Source organism: Stegostoma tigrinum, chromosome 6, assembly GCF_030684315.1.
Source record: "Stegostoma tigrinum isolate sSteTig4 chromosome 6, sSteTig4.hap1, whole genome shotgun sequence".
Lineage (NCBI taxonomy): Eukaryota > Metazoa > Chordata > Chondrichthyes > Orectolobiformes > Stegostomatidae > Stegostoma > Stegostoma tigrinum.
Genome location: NC_081359.1, coordinates 70,608,726 through 70,629,369, shown reverse-complemented (window position 1 = coordinate 70,629,369; position 20,644 = coordinate 70,608,726). Strand labels below are relative to the sequence as shown.

The following is a 20,644-nucleotide window of genomic DNA, read 5'->3' as shown; positions in this document are numbered from 1 at the left end:
AGTCAGAAATCACATGACACCAGCTTATAGTCCAACAGTTTCTTTGAAAGCACCACATTTTGGAGCACTGTTCCTTTATCAGGTGAAGTGAAACATTTTATTGGGAGTAGGTTTAAGGAGGTTGGAGGTAGTTTTGACCAACAATGTGATCTTACAGAGGAAATTGAGGATATGGAACAGAACAAGAAATAAAAGCTCAGCAGGAGGGGAAGTGGTTTGACCTGATGGGCAAAGGATGGACATTAGAAGTGGAAGCAACAATAACTTGGAATTATATGCAGAAAATGTTTTAACATTTTAATGAGAAATAAGAAAAAGGAAAGATATTGAATCTTGGGAGAGATTTAGGAGAAATAACTGAAGTGTATTCATCAATATTTATCATCTTATTCAATGTCCATTGTAACGTGACTTAATGTAATTTACCTTGTATGTGCGGATAGTCAGTTTTCTCTTTCTGGTATCTGCATTCTTTTGTAAAAGTGCATTACACATCTGAAAAACCTGTTGCATTACAGCATCCTGTCTCAAGTCATCTCGGCCCTAGAGAGAAAAGGGTACAAGTGACTTGAGCTGGTATATCGTGTAAACTGATAGAACATGTTACTCTTATATCCTCTGACATTATTTATAGAAATCCAATAGAAAAAGGATGCCAAGATGAAAGAAAGATATTACAAAAACAAGCAAAGACTTGTTCAAAGAGGTGGATCTTATTGAGATTTTAAAAAGAGAGAGGGAGCTGGAGGATTTTAGGGAGAGAATTCTAGACAAGAAGAGGAGGCAATGGTCCTTATGGAGTTTAAATGGGGGCAGCTCCCCAGTTCGTCCACAGAGCTCCCTGCCCAGAACTTAATTGGTAAGATGGGAAGAGGCACGAATATTGGAAATGCCAATCCAAACTGATTATTTGCCCTTCCCATTATTTTTAGGGCCAGAAAAATTCCACCCACGCTCTCATTCATCTTGTCCCTCACCAGGAAACGGCCTCATCCCCTTCAATATGTTGCTAAAACACATTTTTGTTCAAAATAGTTTTGAAGTCTACTCCCCGTGGAATAGCGACTACCTTGATAATTTACTTTCATACTATGTATCACTTTGGGACTTGTGTTCTGCATTTTAACTAAAGAAATCCCTTCAGTTGGTAAAGCATCAGTCTGCATCAAAACTTTCTGAACAGGGATTGCTGTAACAAGCAGCACTTAAATGGAAGACTGCAGTTTGCATCCAGAACAGAGTTGTCTAATTCTGGAGAGCAGTTTGAGATTGTCATTGGACCACCACCATTATACTATATGTCATATTATTTATATAATATATGTTTCAAGACAATGATATAACATAATGCAGCCAAACGAGGAAGGCCAAACGGCAGACAGCAGCAACATAAGTAAGGTGATACACCACGAAGTGGGTAGATCAGAATAAACAAAACACTTGCTTTAAACAATTTCATACAAATTGCAATTTTGACAACTATGTTGTCTACTGCTTTCAATCTCCTGATGTTTGTAAAGTTTTATCAATAGTTTTTAACTCAAAACTAAACATGAAGGTTATCCAATGCAATTTAAATCTAACGATGCAAGAAACTGAGAGTAATGCTTTGAGGACCAGGGTGCTTGATGCAATTCCAGCGGGGCTGAGAGTCAGGTCAGGTATGGCAAGGCAGGGTTTTGGGTTGGGTCCACTGGTTTCAAGGTCTAGGGATTGTATGTGGTGTGGAGGTGGTGTAGTTAGGGGTGTATGAGCTAGGTATGGGGTCAGTTTATTATTTACTCAGGAGTTAACTGTGTATTTAATAGTCTAATATATTTTAATCAGAGCCTTCTAAAGACTCTGATCTAAAGCTTTTGGGTGGTTCCAGGAATAGAATTGTTTGGTGGAAAATTACATTTCCTGGGCAATTCCTTCAGAGCGTGCTACAATGGGATTCTGCAGGGTACGCATACATAACTCCTATCTAGACTGGAATAAAGACTGTCTGCCTTTCGGAAAATCCAGGCCATGTAGTTTAGATTCCAGAATTCACCATCCGAACTGATTAATCTGAACTTTCTTACAGATACATTTGTACAGATGTCAACAGATTTCTACAGATGTCAATATATGGTTTTATTTAGGATTCTGTTTTACTATATAACAATGGATCATTTTTACAGGAATGGCAGGATAGTGCTATGTTGCTGAACTAGTGATCCAGAGCTTTGGAGTGAAATTCCACCATAGCACAATGGAAATTTAAATTCAGTTAGTTCAGTAAGTTAAGTAAAATTCAGATAGTTAAGTAAATCTACAATAAAAAGCCTGCATTAACACTGCTTCGTATCACTTTTAGACTTGTGTTCTGCATTTTAACTAAAGAAATCCCTTCAGATGGTGAAGAATCAGTCTGCATCAAAACAGGGATTGCTGTAACAAGCAGCGCTTAAATGGAAGACTGCAGTTTGCATCCAGAACAGATGGGTGCAACTTCATAGAAGTCTTTTAGGGAAAGTAATCATCTGTTCCATCATATCTGACCTGTCTGCGATCTAAGACTTATCACCCCCTCAAGAGAGCATTTTGATATGGGCAGTAAGGGCTTTCTTTGTTAGTGATGCCACATACCTTGAATGAATTTTTAAAAAGTGACATTGCTATAATCTTCCGTTCTGATATTGACAGAAACATCGCAAGGATGCGTGTCTGCAGTCAAGAAGCCACAAATGCTGGGAATGAAGATGTCCTTTCAAAATTAATTGCTGAATCTCATCAGAGTTTTAATACACCGCTTCCAGTACGGCAGCAGGTCAGGGTGAAAAATAGCTGGCTGCAGGGTGGGAAAGTCGTCAGAAGGAGGATGCAACTGTTTCTGAAGCCTCAGGAAGCTAGGCTGTAGCAGTTAATGTAAATGGATCTCAAATGAAGCAGTGGCCTGCCTCGCTAAAGAAATTACTCAGTCAATCCCAAACTGGTCATAGTTAAATTGGAAGTAGGTGCATTCATAGTGATTTGTGGGCAGTTTTCACACACACCAGTTTAATCCACTCCTTACAAGTCCATCTATCATGGGGGAGTTTCCCTACATCTATTGTTCACATCATTTTAGTTTTGTATATTGGAGTCTTCTGACAGTTCTAAATCAGGCAAAGAGGACCTCTCGTCTATCTCCATTATAATTTACCTTGACAAGCTGCCTTCTCTCTTTACCATCTGACCCTATGCAATCGATAATTTTTGGAAGATTCACTCCACCTGCTAAGCGAAACTGAGACCTGAATGATTTCACAGTAATCATGTTTTCATATTTTCCAGATGGATCAACCTGAAAATACACAAGACAGTTCAAGTAATTTTTAACTTACTGCTGAAAATTCACACAAATACATTAAAATTGGCTTGTGTGCAAAAAAGCACGTTGTGATTTTCCCACAAAATACCTGCATCTCCTCACTTTGTTTTAAGATCCATGTGGCCACATTCGAAAAGGTTATTAAGACTGCTTGAAAAAAAAACCTCCACGAAGCAACAAAATATTCATAATAAACATAATTTACCAAAGGAGCTCTAGCAGACAATTTTAAAAATGCACCAATGCATTATCAGACTGATGGAGAAACAGCTGTTGAAACCTGAACCCAAATAAACAACTCAAAGTGATAAATTGTTTGAAAATTCAAACACTCGCCCATGTGATCAGGAAGGAGTCAGTGGGTACTTGTAACTGAAATACTTCAGTGAACAGTTTTCTGCAGCCATAATGATGCTGCTAAGTCAAGGAGAACTCATCTGATGCAGTCAAGGTTCCTCTACTTAACTGCACAATATTTAAATAGACAATACATATACACACACACATTTTAGGAGAAGGCCTCAAGGTCTCATTGTTTATTTCTTAAAATCATAGATCTAATATATTAAGTAAAATAAGAGGTCAACTTGAAAGGTAGGGTGCTGCATCATGACGGAATGCAAGTTAAAACAGTACAAATCCTGGATAGTGAGCATGCACCCATATTTTCTAGCGTGGTGAAATGTCTGCCTTAAATTTTTTGGGAGGTGCTAAACAAAGGTCACCTGTGCATCCTTGAATAAGTTTGAGAGTGAAAAATTAATGCAAGAAAAATAAAATTATTACTCTCATTAGGCTTGCACACCTCTCAAATTAGAGTTGGCAGATAATTACTACAGCTGTTAACCTACTTAAGTAAAATGCATGAAATAAATGAAGGCAAGATCGTGACAGAGATAGAAGTCTTTTAAAACATTTGCTGACACACTCATGAAGTGACTGTTTGAACAAGTATTCCTTTCCCAAATACAGACCTAATTGCTCGACCCAGATTCAATCCAACTTAGATTTGAATGTCAAAGCTCAGTACAGATATCAAGTCAATGTAACAAGCCAGTTACAGTTACAAGTATTGACAAAATAAAGGAATGGAGGCAGGGAAAAACAAATCTGCACTCCTAATTAGACAGTCAAGGCCACTGCAAAACCAAACAACAGTAGCTGCTGACTTAATATAACAACTTGAAAACCTTAAAATAAATGTTAGTTCGAACAAGTTACTGTGATGTTGCAAGAAGCACTCAAATGGACTGCAACTCTTTAAGTTATGGGCCAGGATTAAAGTTCTCTCTAATTTTGCTTGTGGTGTTCATACTTCATTTCTGTATCATCCCTTTGAACCTGTTCATGTGCTTGTGCAGATATGGTCATTTAAAGCAGCCCACCTGCGAGAGGCTGGTTTCGGACTTTGAGTTGGTTGTGCAACAGAGCATCGACCAGAATCATCCCTAATTAGATATCTCTCGAGCTTACCTTGAGTTCCATGGTGGGAATAACAACTTCATCAAGATCTTTTAATTTTGTGATAGGTTGTGTGGAAGGGATTTCAATAGCTTCTGAAATTGGAGAGGACAAAAATAAACGATTATATTGATGTGATTCATCATCTGAAAGTCAATAGTTCAGGAGCAATAGGAGTATAGGAAAGCAGGTAACACAGAAAGCATTATACCAATCTTTTCAAATGCCACCAACAATTTACTGAAGTGCAAAGTGAAGCCTGAAGTTTCTTTTTACTACTTTCTACTAGTCTGAGTGACTAGGAGAACACTCAGTGTTTCAGGGAGGTGAAGACGTCCAAGCCTCCTTTGTACTTTCTAACTCCCTTCATGGAGTTTATAACAAATACAAGAACACAATAAATTTGGAACATTATTACAAATGTCCTTTTCCAGTTAACAGCTCCTAATGGGATTACACGTTCTTTCTTATGGTATTAAGATCAGAAGAGCTGATCCATCTTTTGTACAGACGTATCACTCACTCAGGAGAGAGAGAATAAAAGACAAGCATAAAAAGCCTGAAGATGAAAATAAGAAAAACCACACTGAGAACCCGACAATCCTTTGGATATCCATAAAATCAGTAATGCCTGCCCTTTTTTCTGGTGTTGGCTTTTATTTATCCTTGTTTGTCAAGTTTGAAACAAGGTTTTTTTTCAACAATGTATCAATTTTTCTCATTGAATACTTACTTCTTTCCATCTTCCAATTACTGGCATCCATGTTTGCAAGAGTGATTAAAGCATCACATAATTTCTCGACGTGCTTCACCATTTTAGCTTTAGATTTTCGTACTGTATTTATTATCCTGCTAGCAGCATCCATTCTTTCCTAAAGCAACATTGTAATGAAGTATATTTGAATATAGGTTTAAAAATAATCTGACATATAGACTAATGGCACAGACCTCAAAGCATTTGAGCTCAATTAGGTATAATTACTTCAACAGTAATTCTTTAAATATACAAGTTCTAGTTATTCTTTCATCAGGTTATAATAGAATCAAAACTTCATATTCTTTAGGATTCATATTTCATAACAACATTCTAATCGCTCCTTTCTTGATTGATGTGTTGGCATTCACATGGAATTAGGACTCTAAGAATATTTGGAAGGTGTGCTGTAGACTGTTGTCATAGAATCATACAGCACGGAAACAGACCCTTCAGTCCAACTTGTCTGTGTTGGCCAGACATTCCAATCTGACCCAGTCCCATTTTCCAGCATTTGGCCCATATTTGTCTCCGCATCCAGAAGCCTTTTAAATGTTGTAATTATATCAGCCTCCAGCATTTCCTCTAGCAGCTCATTCCATACAGTCACCACCCTCGACGTGAAGAAATTACCACTCAGGTCCTTTTAAAATCTTTCCCCTCTCACCTTAAAACTATGCCCTCTAGTTTCAGACTTCGCTATCTTGGGAAGAAGACCTTGGCTATTCATCCTATCCATGACCATTATGATTTTATAAACTACTACGAGGTCACCCCTCAGTCTCCCATGCACGATAGAAAAAACCCCAGCCTATTGAGCTTCTCCTTATAACTTAAATCCTCAAGTCCTGGCAACATCCTGGTAAATCTTTTCTGCATATTCTCAAGTTTAACAATATCTTAGAAGGGCAACCAGAATTGTACACATTATTCTAAAAGTGGCTTTGCCAATGTCCTGTACAGCCACAACATGACATCCCAATTCCTACACTCAATGTTCTGACCAATAAAACAGCATCTTCCTCCACAGAATCAACATAGCATGAATAGCCAGAATCAACACTAACAGATTTTTAAGTCACTTGAGAGCTGTTCTAAAGCTTTTAATTTGAATCTAATAAATTCTCATTTTTAGCAAAGGATAATTCGCAAATGATAGGTTGCATCAAATGACTGCTACACTTTTTTTTAAAATCACAATTGACTAGTTTCATGATTTCATTCACTCTTTCCATCAAACCCTTGTGGGAACAACTTTTCTGGCTGGGGTAATATTGTTGGCTGACATCATCCAACCGCTCAGTTGCCACTAACTGCTGGTAGTCAGATGTGTATCAGTGTGCTAGTCTTCTGTGCACCCCACATGCTTTAGCCAGCACCAGGGATCAGCCAACAAATAAAACCTGTCAACAGACCCATGCACTAAACTGATCAATCAAAATTTTCTGGACAGACGAAAGTTATGCTTTACTATCATTATAAATTCCCCACCAATGAAATAACAGTATCCTTGCAAATATGAAAGAGACTTCAAACTTGAGAACTCATAATCATACTCCAGACACTTCAAACTAAGCACTTGTTTGCCCAATAAAGGGGGGTATCTCATAGAGATTTATAAAATTCTAACAGGACTGGACACTGTCGATGCAGGGAGAATGTTACTGATGGTGGGAGTGTCTAGAACCAGGGTAAACAGTCTGAGGATTCCAGGGTAGACAATTTAGGATTTATTTCTGTATGTAGACAATTTATTCCACTGCATTGGAATGCATCTTTCCCACTCGAGTCCAGGTAAATAAGACACAGACAGACAGAAGTTAAATATGTAAGGCTTCTGCTGGATTCAACCTGCTAATATAGTACAACACATCAGTACAGATCTTCAGAGTCAGAGTCCTGAGATCAAACCCTGCAACAATACTTGAGTAGGGTGATCTAAGATGTCACATCAGTGTAATACTGAGATAGTTCTGCATTCTTTCAAGTATAAGTTGTCAGAGAAAACAATAAACTCAAATGAATAATACTAATCAAAGAAAAATGGGGAAATTCATCCTAATAAGCAGGCCCATACCAAACAATATCACCAAAACAGATCAACTAGTAATTTCTTCTATTTGTAGGAAAATGTTTCACAAATTGTGGCTGTGTTGATTTATATAACAGTATCCACATCTGAAAAGCAACTCATGACATAAAACGCACATCTCAAATAAAACTATGGAGAAACACAGAAACATAGAAGATAGGAACAGGAGGAGGCCATTCAGTCCTTCAACCTGCTCTGCCATTCACAATCATTGCTGATCGTCCAACTCAATAGCCTAATCCTGCTTTCTCCCCAAAACCTTTGATCCCTTTTACCCCAAGTGCTATATCTGGTCATCTCTTGAATACACCCAATGTTTTGGCATCAACTACTTCCTGTGGTAATGAATTCCACAGGCTCCACACTCTTTGGGTGAAGAAATGTCTCCTCATCTCTGTCCTAAATTGTGTACCCTTAATCCTCAGACTGTGAACACTGGTCTGGACTCATCCACCTTCGGGAACATTCTCACTGCATCTACCCTGTCCAGTCCAGTTAGAATTTTATAAATCTCTATGAGATCCCCCCTCATTTGTGTGAACCCCAGTGAAAACAATCCTGACCTAGTTAATCTCTCCTCATACATCCTGCCATCCCCGGAATCAGCCTGGTAAACTTTTGCTGCACTCCCTCGAGAGCAACAGAAAAGGAGACCAAAACTGCACACAATATTCCAGGTGAGGTCTCACCAAGGCCCTGTGCAACTGCAACAACACATCACTGCTTCTGTTCTCAAAATTTCTCACAATGAATGCCTTCATACCATTTGCCTTCTTTACTGCACCTGCGTGGTTACCTTCAGCAACTGGTGCACAAGGACATACAGGTCCCGCTGCATACTGCCCTCTCCCAATTTGCAGCCATTCTGGTAGTAATCTGCCTTCTTGTTTTTGCTTCCAAGTGAATAACCTCACATTTATACAAATTATACTGCAATTGCCATTGATTTGCCCACTCGCCCAACCTGTTGAGATCATGCTGAAGGATCTCTGCATCCTTGTCACAGTTCACCCTCCCACCTGGTATCATCTGCAAACTTGTATATGTTACATTGTGTTCCCTCATCCAAATCATTAATATAAATTGTGAACATCTGGGGTCCCAGCACTGATCCCTGCAGCACCCCACTACTTACTCTCTGCCAATTTGAAGAGATCCCATTAATTCCTGCTCTTGGTTTCCTCTCTACCTAGCAGTTTCCTATCTAATTCAATACACTTGCCCCGATTACATGAACTTTAATCTTGGAGATCAAATTATTTTTGTTTGACTTTCATGTCTTGCCCAGTCAACACCATTTGTTTATATCAAAGACAGAAATTGCTAAAAAAAACTCAGCAAGTCTGGCAGCATTTGTTGAGAGAAAGCAGAGTTAATTTTTCAGGACCCTTCTTCAAAACAGGGCAAGTCTTAGGTTTACTTTTTTGTCCATTTATTTTACAAAGCCCAGCAAGGTTATTTGGGGCACAGCAGGAAGCCCAGCTCCCTGTAACAGGTCAGCCTCTCCAAATTTTGAATGAAACAGCTCATCGATTATTAGTGGGACGGTGTACTATAGATTTGCCCAACACAACTAAAAGATTCAGAGTCTGCTACGAGGAGTTAATTTAATTCTGATCATTTATTATATTTTATCAACAAACCTGATCCAGGTGGGACACCTCTTTTCTTGCAGGTCTTCCTCTCTTTAGCACTTCAGGTTTCCCAAGAATGTCATCCTTGTTTGCATTGGATAAGGCCAAGATAATAAATAGTGTGTGATGAGGATGATCCAACGAAGTTCTTTCAATTAGCTGCAAAATTAACAGAAGGAAAAGAATGAACAAATGTTGTCAAATTATGAACTGGAAAATCACAAAGGAACTGAGACCAGAATTTTAAAGAGGATCCTGTTGCTAGAGCCAAATATTGGTCCCTCAACAACCACAGGAACCACTGGAGGTGGCCTCCACTGAGGGTGCGAGGGGAAGGAGAGGATACATTAATATTGTAAGAAATTGCGGAGTCAATAAATGATATTTTATGGAATAAGTGTGGAAATATTAAATAGGAATTCATATGCAAGTGTGTAGAAATGACTGGAGAAGGCCCTTAACCTGACATGAGCTAAAAAGGTGATCTTGAGCAGTAGGTGGGAGAAGACAATCCTGAAATCTTGGGTACCTGTGTGGTATTCATTGTTTAGGAAGGATCAAATGAATAATCGGCTATGAAAAATAACAGCCCTAGAAATAAAGTACACCAATGTGACAGTACCATGACTCTAAGGGGTGAATTTTGTCTTGGTTTTCTTTAATGAAGAAACATTGAGTCAAAGGTACCAAACGGGCTTCTGAAAGGCAAATAAGTAAACAGCTTGTGAAGCCTTGGATTTTTTTGGCACAATAAAAGCTGAATAGGTGGGGTCAAATTTCCAGAGAATCAGGATTTTAAGTTTTAACTTCTGCAGTTGCAGGGGTCTTGAAGCTGGATGTGGAATCTCATATTCCCCTTCGTATAGCTAAAAGCTATGGTTCTCTTCCTACTGCTGGAATTGCATGTGATACAATCTATTTTACTGAATTTGCCTTTTCCATGGGATGTTATGATATTGGAATAGATAATTAGTGGCAGCTTATATACATAATATTATATTGTTTAGCATTTTGATTGTTACAGTTAAGTCAGTTCTTTTTCTTTTATTTTGCCTGCATTTTGACTGTTGCGTAAAAATGAAGTATGTTTTGCTTAAAGTTGAGTAGTTTGACCAACTGAGTTGCATCTGGAATGCAACACTTAACACTTACTTTTAAAACAAGAAAAAGTTACATCTAGGCCATCTTTTAAATACATTTTGAGGGAATTTGGTCTGATCCATAATACCCACAAGTTCTCAATGCAGTACAGTCCTGGTATAGAACATAGAACATTACAGCACAGTACATGCCCTTCGGCCCTCGATGTTGTGCCGACCTGTCATACCGATCTCAAGCCCATCTATCGTACACTATTCCATGTACGTCCATATGCTTATCCAATGACGACTTAAATGTACCTAAAGTTGGCGAATCTACTACCATTGCAGGCAAAGCGTTCCATTCCCTTACTACTCTGAGTAAAGAAACTACCTCTGACATCTGTCCTATATCTTTCACCCCTCAATTTAAAGCTATGCCCCCTCGTGCTCGCCATCACCATCCTAGGAAAAAGGCTCTCCCTATCCACCCTGTCTAACCCTCTCATTATTTTATATGTTTCAATTAAGTCACCTCTCAACCTTCTTCTCTCTAATGAAAACAGCCTCAAGTCCCTCAGCCTTTCCTCGTAAGACTTTCCCTCCATACCAGGCAACATCCTAGTAAATCTGCTCTGCACCCTTTCCAAAGCTTCCACATCCTTCTTATAATGCGGTGACCAGAACTGTACGCAATACTCCACGTGCAGCCGCACCAGTTTTGTACAGCTTCACCATAAGCTCTTGGTTCTGGAGCTCGATCCCTCTATTAATAAAAGTTCAAACACTGTATGCCCTCTTAACAGCCCTGTCAACCTGGGTGGCAACTTTCAAGGATCTGTGTACACGGACACCGAGATCTCTCTGCTCATGTGCACTACCAAGAATCTTACCATCAGCCCTGTACTTTGCCTTCCGGTTACTCCTACCGGAGTGCATCACCTCACACTTGTCTGCATTAAACTCCATTTGCCACCTCTCAGCCCAGCTCTGCAGCTTATCTATGTCTCTCTGCAACCTACAGCATCCTTTGTCACTATCCACAACTCCACCGACCTTAGTGTCGTCTGCAAATTTCCTAACCCATCCTTCTACGCCCTCATCCAGGTCATTTATAAAAATGACAAACAGCAGTGGACCCAACACAGACCCTTGCGGTACACCACTAGTAACTGGTCTCCAGGATGAACATTTCCCATCAACTACCACCATCTGTCTTCTTTCAGCAAGCCAATTTCTGATCCAAACTGCTATATCTCCCACAATTCCATTCCTCCGCATTTTGTACAATAGCCTATTGTGGGGAACCTTATCAAACGCCTTGCTGAAATCTATACACACCACATCAACCGGTTTACTCTCATCTACCTGTTTGGTCACCTTCTCAAAGAACTCAATAAGGTTTGTGAGGCACGGCCTTCCCTTCACAAAACTGTGCTGACTATCCCTAATCAATTTATTCTTTTCTAGATGATTATAAATCCTATCCCTTATAACCTTTTCCAACACTTTACCAACAACTGAGGTAAGGCTCACTGGTCTATAATTACCAGAGTTGTCTCTACTCCCCTTCTTGAACAGGGGAACCACATTTGCTATCCTCCAGTCATCTGGCACTATTCCTGTAGACAATGACGAGTTAAAGATCAATGCCAAAGACCCGGCAATCTCCTCCCTGGCTTCCCAGATGATCTGAGGATAAATCCCATCCGGCCCAGGGGACTTATCTATCTTCACCCTCTGAAGGATTTCTAATACCTCTTCCCTGTGAACCTCAATCCCATCTACTCTCGTAGCCTGTATCTCAGTATTCTCCTCGACAACATTGTCATTTTCTAGAGTGAATACTGTTGAAAAATATTCATTTAGCACTTCCCCTATATCCTCTGACTCCACACACAACTTACCACTACTATCCTTGATTGGGCCTAATCTTACTTTCGTCATTCTTTTATTCCTTAAATACCTATAGGAAGCCTTAGGTTTACCCTGATCCTATCCGCCAACAACTTCTCATGTCTCCTCCTGGCTCTTCTGAGCTCTCTCTTTAGGTCTTTCCTGGCTACCTCGTAGCCCTCGTGTGCCCTAACTGAGCCTTCACATCTCATCCTAACATAAGCCTTCTTCTTCCTCTTGACCAGAGATTCCACCTCCTTCATAAACCACGGCTCCCGCACTCTACAGCTTCCTCCCTGCCTGACAGGTACATACTTATCTAGGACACACAGGAGCTTTTCCTTGAATAAGCTCCACATTTCTAATGTACCCATCCCCTGCAGTTTCCTTCCCCATCCTATGCTCCCTAAATCTTGCCTAATCTCACCATAATTGCCTTTCCCCCAGCTATAACTCTTGCCCAGTGGTATACACCTATCCCTTTCCATCACTAAAGTAAACATAACAGAATTGTGATCACTATCACCAAAGTGCTTACCTACTTCCAAATTAAACACCTGGCCTGGCTCATTACCCAGTAACAAAGCTAATGTGGCTTCGCCCCTTGTTGGCCTATCCACATACTGTGTCAGGAAGCCCTCCTGCACACACTGGACAAAAACTGACCCATCTATAGTACTCGAACTATAGTGTTCCCAGTCAATATTTGGAAAGTTGAAGTCCCCCATGACAACTACCCTGTCTCTCTCACTCCTATCGAGAATCATCTTTGCTATCCTTTCCTCTACATCTCTGGAACTATTTGGAGGCCTATAGAAAACTCCCAACAGGGTGACCTCTCCTTTCCTGTTTCTAACCTCAGCCCATACTACCTCAGTTGATGAGTCCCCAAACATCCTTTCTGCAACTGTAATACTGTCCTTGACCAACAATGCCACACCTCCACCCCTTTTACCATCTTCTCAATTCTTACTGAAACATCTAAATCCCGGAACCTACAACAACCATTCCTGCCCCTGCTCTCTCCATGTCTCAGAAATGGCCACAACATCGAAGTCTCAGGTACTAACCCATGCTGCAAGATCACCCACCTTATTCCGGATGCTCCTGGCATTAAAGTAGACATACTTCAAACCAACTTCTTGCTTGCCGGTGCCATCTTGCTTCCCTGAAACTTTATTTCGGATCACCCTACTCTCAACCTTTTCTATAGTCGAACTACAATTTTGGTGCCCATCCCCCTGCTGAATTAGTTTAAACCCACCCGAATAGCCTTAGCAAATTTCCACCCCAGGATAGCGGTACCCCTCTGGTTCAGGTGAAGACCATCTTGCTTGTAGAGGTCCCACCTACCCCAGAAAGAACCCCAATTATCCAAGAATCCAAAACCCTCCCTCCTGCACTGGTATGATTTGTCAAAGATCTAACCATTCAGGATTCTGTTAAAAATGTACCCATTTGATGGATTGAATAATCCTCAGAAGAAATATCCAAAAGTCCCAAAAACATTTTTCTACACCCTAATTGCAATCTGTTATGGTCATTCAAAACAGGTTACCTTGTTTAACACTTCATGAAACCTTTGCCCTCCTGGCATCTTTGTTCCCATTCGAGCAGCCAGCTGGTACATTAAAGGTAAAAACTTGTAAGATGGAATCTTTTCTGCACCTTCCTGTCAACAAAATGTCAACAAAGTTAAGAATGTTTTTAGCCTTTCTTGTACAAAGTACCCAAGTTTAGCCTCAAATAATGTTACTTTAGATTTAAGTTTGTAATTTTCTTATTTTCTTAAATCAACTTGTAGGGAGAGTGTGCAGCAGCCAAAACATTTTTTTCTTGGATTTGACATGAGACTTTCTTGAGGTCTATTTTTTGATTGTCAAAGGCTGTGAATTCATTCTCAGTAACTCCTTTATTTGGTTATGCAGTCACATCTTTACATTACTTTCTAGATTTGTGCTGAACTATTATTAAGGGTTTTCTGCTTTTGTAAGGTAACGTAGCACAAATACCAAAGACTTTGTTGTAAATAAATCTCCCAAACTCTTGCCAAAATGAAAATTCTAAACATTTGTTCAAAGGTAATTTATTGGAAATGAATTTCATATGAATAACTCTTTTATTATTGAATTGTAAGCAAATAGCACTTTCAAGCAACTTTTACTTTCATTTTGCGAATTTCAAATTTTCTTTCCCCTTAATACATCTGTTTAAAGTGAGTGATGATAAACATGTCAGGATACTGAGTTCCAAAGTTTTTACTGTGTAGTAAACAGAATACTCAAAAATTAATTCTTAAATACTGAGCTAACCATCAGATAACAAGAGGTTCGAAATATGAAACTTCACATCTTATGTATATTCACTCATTAAAGCTGATCACTTGGGTATCGGTTCCCAGTATATGGGGCTGAATTTTTTAATAGGCAGTTAAAATATGGTAGCGAGTGAGTTTCATGATGTTCAGTCACTTGTGGTCCTGCACAAACTTTCTTATACAACCTTCCACTTGTTACTTCAAGAATTATGCAACCAAGCTGTTGGGCAAAATTCTCAGGGAATTTTGGTCAGAGAGGAGATAGTGATTGCCACTGGTGAATTCTTCCAGGTTACACACCTCTGACGCCATGTTTAAATTCCAGCTATACACTATTTCAGAAGCTGCAATCCAGGAACTACTGTTCAAATTGTGATGTACAACCTTGATGATGTTACAAAGAAAAGGACAACTGGCTCTCACTTCCAGGAAAGGGATCTGGAGATGCTAAGGGATGGAGTGGCAGAGAAAAGACCTGTCCACTGGTCACCAAAGGAGATCATGCCAACAACCCCAGTGGTCTGGTGTTGGATAGCAGCTTAGAGCAGTGCTGTATCCTGCATCAAAAAGGACATCTAGCAATGCTGCCTGGTAGTTAATGATCTCCTGCACTCCGTCACACAAGTACTGCCATTTTTCTCTACTACTCCACACCTACAAGCCCAGGAATCTGCCTCTGCACACACATCTCACCAAAGCTCATAGCCTACAAGACTCAGTATTCATGCATCATATCCACTCAATGGGTCTTCATCCACCTCATCCTTCCAAATTGCTAACACTTCCTGTCCTCTGTGTTTCCTCTGAACTCACTGTGTACACCTCACCGCCTCTCCTCATGCATAAGCATCAACTGCTCTTGCATCTGCTTCTATTTCCAAGCTATCCCTTTATCTCATTGCAGGCAAAAGTGATCTACAATCAGACCAAGAGATCCAACAGTAGTGGTGCAATGGCAGTCATCACCCATCTCTTCTTTTATGCAGGCACTAGCAACACCCAATGAACCTCCACATAAGGCCAGCGTAGGAGAACCTCAGCTACTCTTCCAGTTTAGAGGAGGAAACCAGTGAACCTTCAGAGAAAGCACTGGTAAGGTGCCCCTTACTGCTCTTCCAGGAGCTCAAAGATTTTCACCTCAGTGGGTACTCTTTCTAAAGTAGATTGGGAACACAGTCTGGTGAGCACATCACTGACAGTGAACATGCAGCTGCTTGAAGAAGAAACACCCCAGGTCTCTGACACTCAAGACAACTGTCAAAGACCAGGCAACTGCTCAATTCCAGGCAGAAGATATCATTGGCCAGTAATGTCTTAGTCAATCAACAGGAACATCAGTAAGCTTTGCTAGAAGCATGCAGTAAATTGAAACAAACAATAAATGAGTCAACCAATGGTTTCTGTACAATGCTGACTCTGCCATGTGTGTACCCAACTGTCTGCATAGAGGCCATTGTGGATACTGAGGAGCAGCAGAATATTCAGTGCTGCCTGATATGCACAGGAGCTTAAACTCCATTGTTTTAACCATGGCTTCTCAGCATCCATGGCAAGGGAAATTCATCTAATTGCATGTGCCATTTCTATCAGCAGTCACCCCACTGGGAGAAACAATGACAGACAGACATTCTTGAAGCTGCTCCTTGGAATTCTCTAGAGATGCTTGACACGTCCACCTGCCTGGAATAAGCCGTTTGCTTCAAAGGAAAAGCTAGACAGGTTAGGCCTGTACCAACTGGAGTTTAGAGTCAGAGGTGACTTAAATGAAACACAAGATCCTGGGGGAACTTGATCAAGTAGATGTGGAGAGGAGGTTTCTTCTTGTGGGACAGAACAAAGGGTCACAGTTTGAAAAAAGGGTCAAGCATTTTATGCACAGAAAAGAAAACCTCTCTCAGCAGATCAAGTGTCTTTGAAATTCCCTTCCTTTAAAGGTAAGATGCAGAATCTTGAAATATTCTTAAAGTAGACGTAGATAATTTCTTGATTACCAAAGGGATGAATGATTATCAGAGATAGGCAGGAATTCAGAGATGAGGTTAAAATCAGATCAACTATCATCTTAGTGAAGGGCACAGCAGGCTCAAAAGTGGCCTACTGTTGTTCCTTATTTGTATGTTCGTATCCCAAAGTCTTCAGGAGTACAAGGATTGCGTACCTGAATCTGACTGGATAATCTCAGCAGGCTGGGCCCTTGAGGCCGAAAGATACCGGGGACAACTGTCAAATTCTTCCAATTCAGTAGGGCTAACCACTTAGCAGATTCCTTTCACCCCAGCTACGGAAGTCAGGACTACACTTAGATAGAGTGGAAGCAGAGAAAGAAGAAAATACACTGACTGGGCATTGGTACCAGTGCTGAAACAGCGCTTAAAATAATTTCTCACTTCTATAATATATATTTGCACTTGCACTTTTGAAATACCTGTAGTACAATTTTTCAGACATGGCAAGCATGAAAGAAGTTATAATTGTCAAGTATTGTTCATTGCTCACGGAACTGTGGAGAACCTTAAATGGTAAGTGCAGCCGAGTTACTGCTCTTGAATGTGGACAATAGAAACTCGATACAATGTGTGGGAAATGTGCTAGGGCTTGGCTTACATATGTCATTGCATTTTTACATCCATTTTGAGTGAGAGCACAGAATCAGTGATGATTTCACACATCTCTGGAGGGACACTTTCTTTCCATGTATCAGCTTTACAAGGAAGAAAGATTTGCCATTCAAGTCCTGGAGGTGTACAATGTGTAGGTCACATGTCCGTGCTCTCATATTACTAAAAGAGTTTCGCTTCCTACAGGTTCAATGTTACCCTAAAGGATGCTGAAGAATTTCAAGGCAACTTAGCAGCTTGCTGCACTCTGAAATATTGAAGATTTGATGATGATGCTGCAATGGTCAAAAGGGGATTCCTTAGAATTCTTCTCAATCTGCTGGTTATCATGAGGAACTTCACTACACCACACTCTGATATCACATACCGAGGAATGCCTTAGAAACTATCTAAACTTAGTTCCACGTGCAAGTAGTGCAGTGTCCCAATGCTGCTTTTTCCCTAATGGTCATGCAGGACCTGTTAAGGATAGATACTTTAAAGCAACACTAAAGATCAAGGACTGTAAAAACAATGAGGTTGTCATGTATTTTGTACTAAGTAAGGATTGCTTGCCAAATTGCTTATTTGTTTTAAATTAGCCAAAATCCAAACAAACAATCATTCCCACTAATTTCTTCTATGTGAATCTCTGAAGTCCATGCGTGATAACAGCTTCCAACACTGGAAGTTAGTGCTGTGAATGGCATCAGCACACTGCTCACTGTGCATGGACACTTGAGTGGCTATGCACCACCTTAGAGGGATCATTGGTCCAAACACAGCTCTTTTATTCTGGTATCAGAGATAATGGGAACTGCAGATGCTGGAGATTCCAAGATAATAAAATGTGAAGCTGGATGAACACAGCAGGCCAAGCAGCATCTCAGGAGCACAAAAGCTGACGTTTCGGGCCTAGACCCTTCATCAGAGACTATCTCTGATGAAGGGTCTAGGCCCGAAACGTCAGCTTTTGTGCTCCTGAGATGCTGCTTGGCCTGTTGTGTTCATCCAGCCTCACATTTTATTATCATTTATTCTGGTGGCAGTTTGCAATTTGGTTCTGACTGGCTTCTCATGCTCTGTAATGCCTTCTTGGATGGTTCTCTTGTTCAATATCCAGATCCTTCAATCATCTTCATTCTTGGAGGATTGCTGACAATCTCGCTTTCCTTTGTGTCCAGGAGATTCCCCATTTTATGACTCGTGTTGTGAAAGGCAGAGTATAACACAATGATGTAACAAACACTTCCCAGCTATACCGAAAGGCCCTGTAAGAGTGGTCCAGGCATCAAAATCTCATCTTAAGGAGCCTTGTGGTCTGTTCCATCATGCCCTGGTAGAAGTGTGAGCAGCTGCTTATGCTACTTCTGCATCAGTGAGAAGGCTTCATATAAGATGCCAGCAACCATGCCCGGAGATCCCTAGTCTCCCAGCTGCCATCCATGTATGGTCCGAGGACCTTGAGAGTTTGCTAGTCATGGCAGCTCCAAAGATATCTGCTGCACACCTCTAGATTATAGCATTAATGGTCACATGTAATTTCAACATCAATGGAGTGGAAGCTTTTTCCATTGACGAACCCTGCAGTTTGGTGATAAGGCGCTCATAAAACAAAATTTATGTAGTCTATAGTGCCCTGTACTTGGGGAAAGCCAGCGATGGTAAGAAGTCCAGTGCCCAAATGTTGCTTGACTCTCACTGTCATAGGGAAAAGATGCAAACAGCTGTGCTCTTAAGAAAATGACATGACTTACATACTGAGGCTTGAGGATTGACATACTGAGGCAGACTGAGGATTGGAAGAAGCTGCACAAGTTGCCAGTTGCTCCTGAGATTAACCACCATCATAAAAATCCAGGGCAGCTGTGAACATAACTGTACTGGAATGGGACTGACATCTAGTCCTTCTGAATACATCCTTCAGGACTGTAATGTTTAGTGATGATGGGGTGGGACATCCTTGATCAGCACTTGCACTGTCTTTCAGACAATTGAAGAAAATGATAGTGAAGCCTTTGAAGCAGGTCTAATCATACTCCTCTATTTACTTGGTGGATCTCCAACTGCTCTTCCCTCAGGAGGAGATGCACTAGCTGCTAGAGTTTACTGTTCTTGCCAACAAAGCTCTAATATCTCCTTATGACATTGTCTTTGGAGTTGCTGCAAAGCCACAGTGACTTTAGGATGGTGTTTTCCTTGTGGGTTCCCTACGCAGATAATCTGTATGGGAAATAATTTTATTAAAGGAACTCCAGAGCTCCTACACCCGTAATGTTAAAGTCCAGTGTTATGCCTGCATATTGCGCGGCATAGAGGTTTCCAAAGGAGGAAAGCTTTTCATGCTTCCGTAAAGAACTCTTGAGGTTATGTGAGTACATCTAATGGTATGTGGCACACCTAAAGTTTTAATGTTATAATGGGAGTACAATGCTTTCAGTAAGTCACCATGATAGACTCCACCCCCAAAAATAAGCCCCCTTCCACATCACAGGTTATGTCCTTACATACTTAAATTTCGATTGAAGAATCTGGCTGCTATGAGGCAAGATGTAGAAGATAGCACTGTAGGCTTTATATGCCCTCAGAAAGAGTCTTAAAATCCAAAGATTTTACTCCAACTTGGAGAAAAACAACTGTACTGTCTTCCAGGCACTTTACCTGTGGTTCCAGCCATTTTGTGAAGTTATTATACATTTGACAAATCCAACATACCAAGGTTTTACAGTGTGGAGCTGGAGGAACACAGCAGGCCCAGCAACATCAATGGAGCAGTAAAGTTAATATATTGGGTTGGGACCCTTCTTCAGATTTCCTGCTCCTCCAATGCTGCCTGGCCTGCTGTGCTCCTCCAGCTTCACACTGTGTTATTTCCGACACCAGCATTTGCAGTTCTGACTATCTCTATCAAGGTTTCAACTTTGTTAGTGCTCCACTGATGCCCAACACAAGCTGGACAAACACTAACTTCTTTTTCAATTTGGCATTTTACAGCCTTCTGGACTCAATGTTGAGTTCAAGTTGAGACTATTACCACTTTCCTCCATCTTTCCCATTCTGTGTATCTTGTTTGCATGGGTTTGCTTTCAGAAAATTTGACCTATTTTCTACAATTCACACTTACCATTAACAGCTATTCTGCATCTGTATCTAATCTCTTCCACCATTATCACTGTCTTTTGTTCTGGGACCCTCACACCATCTGTTTCACTGAGTTTGTCAACTCCTTATTTGTCAACTGCATAAGAATCATCACTTGCCATTCTTTTCAAATCTGAGGAAGAGCCATACTGGACTTGAAATGCTCTCTCTGTTTCTCTTCTACAGCTGTTTCCAGACCTGCTGAGGTTCTCCAGCAGGGAAGTGGATGTATGGAGTGATCCACTGAATGGCAGAAAAAGCCTACGCCTTTTCCTATTTCTTATGGTTCTTTCTGTTTTATTCCAAGACTGAAGTTGGCTGCTTTGCCCAGGACTC

The 20,644-nt window shown here is 40.5% G+C and overlaps 1 protein-coding gene across 4 annotated transcripts in view; it reads right to left on the bottom strand.

Annotated features, from left to right (window-relative positions):
- atm (ATM serine/threonine kinase) overlaps positions 1-20,644 on the bottom strand; it is a 173,081-nt gene that overhangs the window by 18,108 nt on the left and 134,329 nt on the right. For all 4 annotated transcript variants that reach the window (XM_059646635.1, XM_059646634.1, XM_059646637.1 and 1 more), the window contains exons 51-56: positions 13,812-13,925; positions 9,288-9,437; positions 5,532-5,670; positions 4,811-4,893; positions 3,170-3,310; positions 427-543 (exon numbers count right to left, since the gene is read on the bottom strand). In XM_059646635.1, coding sequence (XP_059502618.1) covers positions 427-543; positions 3,170-3,310; positions 4,811-4,893; positions 5,532-5,670; positions 9,288-9,437; positions 13,812-13,925 — 744 coding nt within the window. The remainder of the gene's footprint in view (positions 1-426; positions 544-3,169; positions 3,311-4,810; positions 4,894-5,531; positions 5,671-9,287; positions 9,438-13,811; positions 13,926-20,644) is intronic.